Consider the following 9846-nt stretch of genomic DNA (forward strand, 5'->3'; position numbering starts at 1 on the left):
CTCCCCAGCACCCTGGTCCTGGGGCCAGTTTGTTTGCAGCCTAGACTCTGCCCAAGTCAAGTGGGCTGAGGAAGCAGAAGGGAAGGGAAGCATGCTGCCTACAGTACATCTACAGAGACACCCATCTAGTGTCACGAGGACCGCGTCTCTCCCCTCAGTGGCTTCTCTTGAGCAGGCTCTCCCCCTACTGTTGGAAAGCATCTCAGCACATCGGGGTTTATGCCACCAGCTCAGCCTTGCCAGGACTGCCAGTGCTTCAGTCCTGGCAGCTCCTTTCAAGTCACAGGCTGATTCTCTGCCCCATCAATAACATTGAAGAAGTTATTGGCCAGGGGTGTTGGGGTGCTGCACCCAACCTTGGAGATATGGCATGAGGGCAGTACCCCCAACTAGGCTGCATGGCCTGGGGGTGGGTGTCTTCACAGAGCTCCTGGCTCCCTCTGGGATGGTCCTCTTGGCTCTCAGGGTCCTGGCTCAGAAGTCACACCCACCCCCGCCCCCCAGCCACTGAACTGGGCCAGGCATACCACAGGCCTCAGCTTGTGGCTCTTTGACCAGTGAGAACTGGGAAGCTGCCCAGAGGAGTGGCACCCCCACCCTAGGTCTCTGTCCCTGAGATGAAAAGGAAGGTGATGAGCCAGGATGGTGGAGGCCGGCCCTAGGAGGCCCCCCACTTTGCCTCCATGTGCCCCATCTCTGCACCTCCACTTCCCCCTCCTCAAGGGACTCATCCGGTGGCCCTGGAGTGATCCGTAAGGCAGCCATCCTCCCTGGACAGTTACTTGTCTGGGGGAGGCAGTGCTACCAGCTCCTCCAGACTGCAGTGCCAGTGAAGCCAAATTAACCCATTATGCCAGGGGAGGAGCCACCCTGGGAGGGGAGCAGCCTGCTGAGGTCACTGGGGACACCACCCTCGGAAATGCCAGCTCCTGCCCTGCCCACGGAGGGGCAAGCTCAGGTGTGGGGACAGGGACCTGGATCCCCTGAGGCCTGGGTGTGCCCCACTGAGTCAAGGAGCACATCCGTCTGGCCCTCATCGCCCCTGCCTCCGCAGCCTCGCCCGACGCCCCCACAGCCCCTCCCGCCTCTGGGATGTCAGCGAGCAGGCTGCCAGCTGAGCCTGCCTGACTCCCTGGGAATGCAGTGGACTTGGCAGGACAGGGCAGGCCTGGTGCCCAGTCCTCACTGAGCTGGGGAGGCCAGGGCCATCTCTGCTTCTCTGTTTCCCTGCCCTCATCAAGGAAGACCAATTGGGGGCTTTCACATTTTCATTTATTGCACTTGAACCCCGATTTCCTCATGGGTCCTTTGGCCCCGGCTCTCAGACACTGACATGCTGTCCCATTTCTGGTGGCCACGGCCTTCAGCTGCCCTGGCTCATAGATTCATCTGGGAAATATAGGCACCACACGCCCCATTCTGGACACTGGCCCCTGGGTCTTGAGCCCACTCAGGCCCCCTACACACTCATCTGTGCAGATGCAAGTGTTGTGCCCATAAGTCTTACATTCGAGGCCCACCTGGGCTGGCCTGCCCCTGAGTGAAAGGCGCTCAAGCCATGGGTCTGGGCTTGCCCCCCTGAGCCCAGTCCCGGGGATGGTGGGCCTCGCTGGCATGCACAGGGGCGTGCCCTGCAGGGTGGCCTGCCCGGGCCGCCCCGGGGGCGTGGTTGGCTCCGTTGGGGGTGTGGGGGGTGTCGCGGGCGGGGGACTTGGGCGGGCTGGGCGGCTTGAGCGTGCTGACGGCCCGGATGAGGCTCATGCGGCGGCGGATGGAGTGGTCCAGGTTGACCGTGCAGCGCAGGAGGCTCTGCGCCTCGGCCACGGTGAAGGGGAAGTCGGCGCCCAGGAAGCGTTCAAAAAGCTCGGGGTCGCCGTCCAGGTCGAGCACGTTCTTCAGCGGCTTGGTCATGGTGTGCAGCTCCCGGCTGTGGTCGCAGAACACGTCCCACAGGCGCGCGCGGGCCTCGGGAGCGCCCCCGGCCTGCTGCCGGTCCTCCAAGCACTGCAGGGCCCAGCTGAGGCGGCACGGCCACTGGTTGGCGAGCACGACCCAAGCCACGGCCTGGCGCGGCGAGGGGCCCCCGAAGTCCCCCTGCTGCTGCTGCAGCAGGCGCACGGTGATGGGCACGGTGTTGACGATGCGCCGCATGGACACCACGTTGTCGGGCACGTACTCGTAGAGGCAGTCGCGCTCGTCGTGCAGGCAAAAGAGCGCTTCGCGGATGCGGCGCGCCGCCTCGGCGTCGATGTGGCTCTGCGCGCGCTCGGCCCCCGCCTGCGTCTGCACCGCCAGGAGCTGCGCGCCCTCGCCGCCCCTGGCCCCGGCCCCGCCCGGCGGCCGCAGCTTGCGCGTCATCTCGCGATAGAGCAGGTCGTCGCGGCTCTGCACGGCGTCGTGGAGGAACTGCAGCTTGGTGCGGCGGCCCATGATGGGCACCGAGAAGGGCAGCGTGACGGTGCGGTTGAGGAAGAGGTAGCCGTTGTCGGCCGTGCCCTTCATGGAGCCGGCGCTCTCGAGGCACGCGGCCAGGATGCTGGGGTCCACCACCAGGATGAAGATGAAGGGCGCGTGGCTGTCGGACAGCAGCGTGTTGATGGCGTTGAGCACGCCCACCACGCGCTCCGGGTAGCACGTGTCCAGCCCGGTGACCTCAAGCACGACGCGCAGCCGGCGCCGCTGGTAGATCTCCAGGAAGCACAGGAAGTCGGTGAGCAGCTCCACCTCCTTCTTCACCTCGCACATGAAGCCCAGCTGGCTGCCGAACTTCTCGCGCGACACCAGCCGCTCGATCTTCTTGCGCTGGCTCACGAACAGGTGCTTGCCCACCGAGTACACGGCCATGAGCAGCCCGGAGCCCGACAGCGTGGTGGCCGCGCCGCCGAACACCCGGAGCAGGCTGCTGTTGGTGGCGCGGTGGCTCAGCGAGCGGGCGCCCACCGACAGGTAGAGCAGCCCCACGCCCAGGCTGAGCACGGCCAGCAGCGCCAGCAGCGCCAGGCATACGCGGTGCCGGCACTGCCACTCGCGCTGGTGGAAGCCCAGCGTCGTGGCCGCCTTCGTGCCCAGCACCGAGTACACGCTGAAGGGCAGCGCGCCGTACTGGTGGCGGATGCCTTCGCACAGCGTGGTCACCAGGCCGGCCCACAGCTTGTCGGTGCCGGCGTACTGCCAGGCGCTGAAGCGGATGAAGAGGAACTTGACGTTCCTGCGCCGCAGGTGCACCTCGGTGATGATGGGCTGCAGGAACACCAGGTACCACAGCAGCTTCGGGAACGCCCAGCCCCGCACGGGCCGCGGCCGCCACTGCACGCGCTCCAGCTCCTCGGCCTCGCGCTGGGCTGCCTCTTGCTGCATCAGCGCTGGGGGGACCGAGGGCGCAGAGAGGGACGGTGTGAGCGGCGGGACCGGCTCAGACCAGCATGGGGGCGTGGATGTTAGGGAGTGCGGGGCCATCTTCAAGCTCTGGGCAGGTGCACAAGGACGGAAGGAGAGGCCTGGAGCCAGGCTTGATCAGGGGAGGGTCTGAGGTGGGGGAGGTGAGAGGGGAGGCAGAAATAGAGCCCCCAGAGTAGAGAGGATGGCTTGGGGGCAGCCAGGTGCTGAGGAAGAGAAATGCAGGGCAGCAAGGATACCCCCTGGCTCCCATTTTCCTGGCTTACTGCCCCTTCTCCAGCTCTCAGCTCAGCTGTCACCTCTTCCAGGAAGCTTTCCCTGATACCCAAGCTGGGTCAGGTGACCCTGAGCTCCTCCGCTGCAGCCCTGCCCATGCTGGGTCCTCCCTGTCTGGGGACAGGTCTGTCTCTCGCGCTGGTCTGTGAGCACAGGAAGGGCAGGGCCCCGGTCGTTTTGGCCACCCCGCGGCCTTGGGTGCTGGGAGACTGGAGGACTGGATCGTGAGAGGTTGGGGCAGGACCTTCCTGCTGGGAGGGTGAGTGAGTGAACCAGAAGCTCTGTTTGCGTTTGCCTTTGGCCAGATCTTTTCTCCTCCCAGGACCCTGCCGTTTGCTCTGTGGCAACAACATGATGTGGGCTTGCTTAGCAGGTGCTCACCAGGGCCGGGCACGCAGGGGTGAGTCACCTCCGGTTTCTCTGGTGGTGACTGGGGCTGGGGGCTGAGCTGCAGCAGGCTTTGAACCTGGTTAAGTTTCAGCTCGTGTTTGCAGTTAACATTAGCTGTCAGGGGTCTTGTGGGTGCCCGGCCCTGGGCCCGGGTTGAGGAGAAGAGATGGGCCTGAGGAGCACAGAGCCCAGGAGGGACTCGGCAAGAGCCTGCAGCCTCGTCGAGGAGCCTGGGCTTTCTCCCAAGGGTGCTGGGGAGCCATGGGAGACTTCTGAGCAGGGGAAGGACAGGGCTAGATGTGTATTTTATTTTTTGCTGTTATTTGCTTAATTTTCTGACTGCAGTGTGTGGCATGTGAGGTCTTAGCTCCCTGACCAGGGATCGAACATGGGCCCCCTGTAGTGGCAGCATGCAGTCTTAACCACTGGACCACCAGGGAAGTCTCTCCTAGATGTGTATTTTAGAAAGATTCCTTGCAGTGGATTTGGCGGGGCGGCGGGGGGGTGGGGTGGGCAAAGGCATGGGGAGGGACCTGGTAAATGCTGACCTATGGACCTCTGGACTGGGGCCGACTGACCTCAGGGGCAAGCAGGTCTTGGGGAAGCCTGGGGCGGGGCAGGGACCCAAGGCTCCATTTCCCTTAATCCCTCTCCCCCAACACCTGCAGGTCCTCACCCGTGATCTTGTCCAGCATCATGTGCAGGCGGCAGCCAAAGGGGGCATAGAAACCCACAGTCACAGGGACGGGTACGTGGCAGAGAGTCTTGGCCAGGCAGCTGCAGTAGACGTCATCCTCTGTCAAGATGTCTGGGGGTGCCGGGGGTGGGGAAACCCAAGTCAGCGAGGCTGACCAGGCACCACCCTCCTCCCCTCTGCCCTCTGCAGTGATCGCCCTCTTCCTGCACCGCCGGCAACCCCCTCCCCGTCTCCCAGCTGCGACTCAGGCCAAAGCCCCCGACAGAGGTTTCTGCGGCCGCAGGCAGCCCCCTTCTCCAGGACCAGGTGTGCCCATCTGGGTCCTGGGTTCGTACCCAGAGGTGTGTGGGAACATGGCTGCCCTGACCCCAGGTCACCAGGCTCATCATGATCCCCCTGTGAAAAAATCTCACCAACTTTTCTCGAGGTTCCCAGGCCCTCAAATACTTAAGACACTGCTTTCCATGCTCAGAAGCCCTGCCGTGTGAGTTTCTCCCAGCTCTGCCAGCCTGGCTGGAGCATGGACGGGCCCGGACAGCCACAGGCTCCTCAGCTGCCTGTCCACCCCTTACTCTGATCCCTCTCTGTGCCCCAGTGCCCACAGTCACTGATCCTAAGCCCCACGAAGACATGGCTTCTGGTCCTGGCCACTTTCTGCACATGACCTTATGCACAGTGCTGCCTCTAGGCCCCCTCCTCTGAACAGTGGGGTGCAGAGACGCCGGAGAGCGTGAGCGCCCAAGGGTCTGGTGAGGCCAGGCCCTCTGTCAATGTCATGGTCTGGGGTGGCCCTTCAGGGCGCAGCTGTCCTGTCTGACTCCTGGCAGAGGGACTCAATGCGCAAGTGCTACAGCCCACTCTCCAGAGCAGGCCTGCTCTCCGGCTTTGGGCCCCCACTGAGGGCCAGTTCTTGGACCCAGAGTTGGGGCGCCAGAAGGGTGGCTGGGTTGCAGTCGGGGGGGGGCACTGGCCAGCCTCGAGGTGCTCGGTGGGGATGACACGCCCGCTTCCATAGAGGCCTCTGGGCTGCGTTATCCATCCCTTGCCCAGGGCCAGCGCTGGGCCTGGGGGCACAGCTGGGAGGGCAGGGGGCAGACTAGGGCCACAGCCAGCTGAGGCGGCAGCCAGGGAGGACCTGAGCCTGCTCTGGCTGACCTCACCTCACTGAGCCTCTACTTGCCAGTGTGTGAAATGGGCATCGTGGCCATGAGGCTGCGTCCTATTTCTTCTCTATTGATGAGGTTGTGCCTGACCTGGAGATGAGCTCAGCCGGGCTCTGTTTTCAAAACAGACCTGGAAACCAGTGTGAGTCCCCACCTCTGATACCACCGCCCTGGTCAGGTTGCCAGCCCCTCGCCTGGACTCCAGGAGTCGACTGTCACGTCACGTCCCGAGTCAGCTCTGGGCCCTCACAGCTCCTGCCTCTCCAGGGGAGAAGGCCGACCCCTCACTGCAGCCAGGAGGTCCACAGAATCTGGCTGCCTTCCACCTTCTCGGACCTGTCTGACCTTCCTCCTCGCCTTCCCAGATCCCGCCACATGTACCTCCTGGTTGTCCCTTGAACCGGCCACCTCAGAGTCAGTGCATTTGCCATTGACTCAAGAGAATTGCCCCATTTTGCTCAAATGTCGACTTACTGGGGCCTTTCCTGATGACCCTGCTTAATTTGCAGACCCCATCTCCTCCGCCTGCTTTATCCTTCCCCCAACATGGTTATCACCCAGTGATGCTCTTTTGAATTTTCCTATTGTTTCCTTAAACCCGCCTCCCCCAACTGCCTACAGAATGTGAGCTCCATGAGGGCAGCAGTCTGTCTGCCCTGCTCCCTGGGGCGCTCCCAGAACAGAGCCTGGCGCTCCTGTAGGTGTCTATACCTAGTCACACAATGAAAGAATGAATGAATGAGTGGCTGGGTGTCACTTGTCAATGTCAGTCACGACACTGACAGAGGGCGAGTCCCCTCCCATGGTTGCACTGCTCTCTGAATCTCCCAGGCCACTCCACACCTCTGGCTGCAGCCGCACACTTGACCCATTTCCCCCACCCCCGAGCTGGCCAGCAAGCTCCCTTGGCTCCCGACAGGTGAAGCAGCGGTGGCTGCCCCGAGGCCCAGGGTCAGGGACGAGCGCCCTCCAGACAGAGCCCAGACGGAGGGGTAAGGAGGGCAGGCCCCAGGCCCCTGCGGGAAGCAAGGTGACAGGGACAGAGCCTGGCAAGGGGAGGCTGGGTGAGCACCGGAGCTGTAGGAGGTGAAGCAGCCGCAGGCTGCGGGGGCGGGCAGGGGCCGGGCGTCCGAGGGCCTGCTGGGCTCCAGGAGGGTGCCGGCTGCGGAGGGCAGGGCTGGGCCGTCGATGGCCACGGTGAGTGAGGTGGGGGGCGGCTGGGGGGCGCTGGCCGGCTGCGCGGAGGCAGCGGTGGTTGCAGGTGGCCGCTTCTGGGCCCCGCGAACAGAGCAGAGATGCTGCTGCAGGGGCTTGGGAGGCGGGGGCTGGGGCTGCCGCCTCTGCTGCTGCTGCTGCTGGGTCGGGGGCTGGGGGCCCCGGCGACAGCCGCCGCGCCCCCCCTGGTGGCCGTGGTAGGCCGACTGCCGGCATGCCTGGGGGGTCGGCCGACCGGGCCTGTGGGTGCCAGGTGCCGCTGGGTCGTGGCACCCCTGCTGACAGCATCCTGGAAGGAAGGAAGTGGGGGTGACTGGGCCTGGGTCCCCGAGCCCTGAGGGCACTGGCAGGAACCGGGTCGGGTCTTCAGGTGGACGGGGGCTCAGGAGAAATCAGAGAAAAGAGAACAGGGTGAGGCCTCGTCCTGCGCGCTCCCAGGGCTGGGGTGGGAGGAAGGGGAGGAGGTGCAGGGGCCTGGGCTTCAGCCAGGTCAGGGACTAGAGTGGGGATGCTGTCCCAGAGTTCTTGCTCCCCCAAATTCCCCAGTTCTCGGGTGTCCTCCAGTGAGGGCACTGAGAATACTCCATTGGGAGCTGGCCCGGTTGGTCCAGAGACCAGAGTGACGGGAGGTGACTGCGGAGAGGGGACAGGGTGGGGACTAGGAAAAGGGGGGTAGGCCTCACATCTGAGCTCAGATGAGGCCCTCGGGAAAGGGGCTGCCCTGGAAGGCCCCAAGGAGGCAGAATCAGCCCTGCTGGGCAATAACCACCCCCTCCCCACACCAAGCAGGAGCACCTGTGGTCACAATGAGAGGCTGGACCCCCCACTTCCTTCATACGCTCATTGTGGGGGGCTACGGCTTGCCCTCTGACCCCTCCCTCCCACCACACTGCTCCCCCCAAGTGGGGGGCAGTCCCCCCAGGCCTAGTGACTCGGGGAGGAAATTCTTCCCACGCTGGGGGAGGAGGGCAGGCCAGGTGAGCCTCCCAGGGTCCCACACAGCCCCGTGTGCAGACGTCTCTATGGTGAGTGCTGGTGGCTTTTCTCTCTTGGGGCTTGAGGGTCTTCTTCTGCTTGGCCATCCCCCTTAGCCACCCCTCCTTGCTGCCAGGACCCCCCAAAACTGAACCCCTACCTTTTCGGTGCCCCAACTCCGGGTCCAAGAAGTAGCGCTCGGCGGCGATCCGGGGGGGCAGGGCACCCTTGGCAAAGTGGACGGTGTAGTGCTGGTGCATGGCGGCCGGGGGCCTGCTCAGGGAGGGGGCGGGAGGCGCCCAGCTCAGTGCCCAGCGCCCTTGGGTGGCGGCTGCCAGAGCCACTCCCCGGGGCAGCTCCCTGAGACCTGCCGTGGATGAGCCCCCTCCTTGATGCTGGGTGCCGCGTTAACCCAGGTTGGGTGGAGGTGCTCCTCCAAGTAACACTGGGAGGTCTGGATGGGGTGCGGGGGGCGGTCGGCGAGGCCCCAGGTTGGACGGTGTTAAGGAGGGTAATCTGGGGTGTTTGGGAGCTACTGGGCATTTCCAAGAGGCTGGGACAATGGGGGTGCTGAGTTGGGGTGGACTGGGAGCTGGTGGGTGGCTGAGTAAAACCGGTGGGGGGAACTAGGTATTGGGGGTTTGTCCTGTGGGACGTGGGGGCTGGCGCCTTTGAAACCAGCACAATCAGTGATGAGAAGTGGGAGCAGTGAGCCACCCAGTGAGCGACTGGAGTCTCAGGGCTGGGGCGTTAGGGATGTAATGAGGGGTTGGAGGGAGGGGGACTCTCGGGGAGAAAATGAAATTGGCGTGGTCCGATTTGGGAGAGGCCGGGAGAGCAAACTGGGGATGAGACTGGGCGGTGGGGGGGCACTGGGGTTTAAAATGTGAGGTGCCCATTTTAAGGATGGGAAGGATGCTGTTTAGAGGCAGGGACGGGTTGGGGGGGGCCGCCGAGGGGCAGAGGAAATGGGGTGGTGAGGGTTGGGGACCAGGCGCGTGACCCCCACTTACCCCACCCCACACCCGCCCGGGCCTGGGGTCTCCCCGTACCTGAAGGCAGCCTCACAGCCCCAGCTCCCCGCCCGGCTCTGCGCCAGCCCCGGCTCTGCGCCAGCCCCTCCGTCCGGCAGCGTCAGCGCCACCCCGACTACGCGGAGGCCCGGAGCCGGAGTCTGGGAGCCCGGAACCCAGCCGCCCGACCGGTTTGCCCGCCTCGTCCCCGCCCCGTCCCCAGCAAGCCCTCCCAGTCCCCATCTGGTGCGCCCCACTTTCCAGGACTGGGGGTGCTCCAGGTAAGGTATGGAGACAGCAGGCCTTGGTGCCGCCCAGGGAGGGCCCCGCCACACGGTCTGCAGGTCTGGGCGCCTCGACCGCGGGCAGGAAGGAAGCCGGGAGCCCAGGCCCAGGGAAGGAGCCATCCCAGCTTTGGGTGCCAGCTCCTCCCGGGCCGGGTGACTTCCCATCTCTGAGCCCGGCTTCCTCACTGCTGAGCGGACTGGCATCCGGGCCGGCCTCTGGTGGCCGTCGGGAGTCCGCCGAGCCCAGTGCCTGGCACTCGACAACAGGCGCCAACCGACCCACTTACCGGCTGCTCCAGATGCTTCACATAAAGTGACGACACGCAAGTTCCTGGCTCATTAGGAGCCACGCTCGGTGGACATACTTTTCCCTTTTGGGGCCCAACACACAGCTTGTGGGATCCGGGGTCCCCAGCCAGGAACTGAACCCTGGC

The 9846-nt window shown here is 64.5% G+C and overlaps 1 protein-coding gene across 1 annotated transcript; it reads right to left on the reverse strand.

Moving 5' to 3' along the window:
* Positions 1–1383: 1383 nt before the first annotated feature.
* NKPD1 (NTPase KAP family P-loop domain containing 1) lies at positions 1384–8372 on the reverse strand. Its single transcript, XM_065920638.1, has 4 exons — positions 8273–8372; positions 6995–7426; positions 4739–4870; positions 1384–3362 (listed from the first exon to the last, which is right to left on the reverse strand). The coding sequence occupies exons 1-4, from the start codon at positions 8370–8372 to the stop codon at positions 1552–1554; spliced, it is 2475 nt and encodes an 824-aa protein (XP_065776710.1). The 3' UTR covers positions 1384–1551.
* Positions 8373–9846: the final 1474 nt, after the last annotated feature.

Source organism: Muntiacus reevesi, chromosome 2, assembly GCF_963930625.1.
Source record: "Muntiacus reevesi chromosome 2, mMunRee1.1, whole genome shotgun sequence".
Taxonomy (NCBI): domain Eukaryota; kingdom Metazoa; phylum Chordata; class Mammalia; order Artiodactyla; family Cervidae; genus Muntiacus; species Muntiacus reevesi.

Coding starts and splice junctions, on each gene's coding strand:
- NKPD1 (XM_065920638.1), bottom strand. CDS start 8,372: ATGCACCAGCACTACACCGTCCACTTTGCCAAGGGTGCCCTGCCCCCC. Junction 4,871..6,994: donor CTTCACCTCCTACAGCTCCG/GTGCTCACCCAG, acceptor CGGCACCCCCAG/ACATCTTGACAGAGGATGAC. Junction 3,363..4,738: donor GATGCTGGACAAGATCACGG/GTGAGGACCTGC, acceptor CGGTCCCCCCAG/CGCTGATGCAGCAAGAGGCA.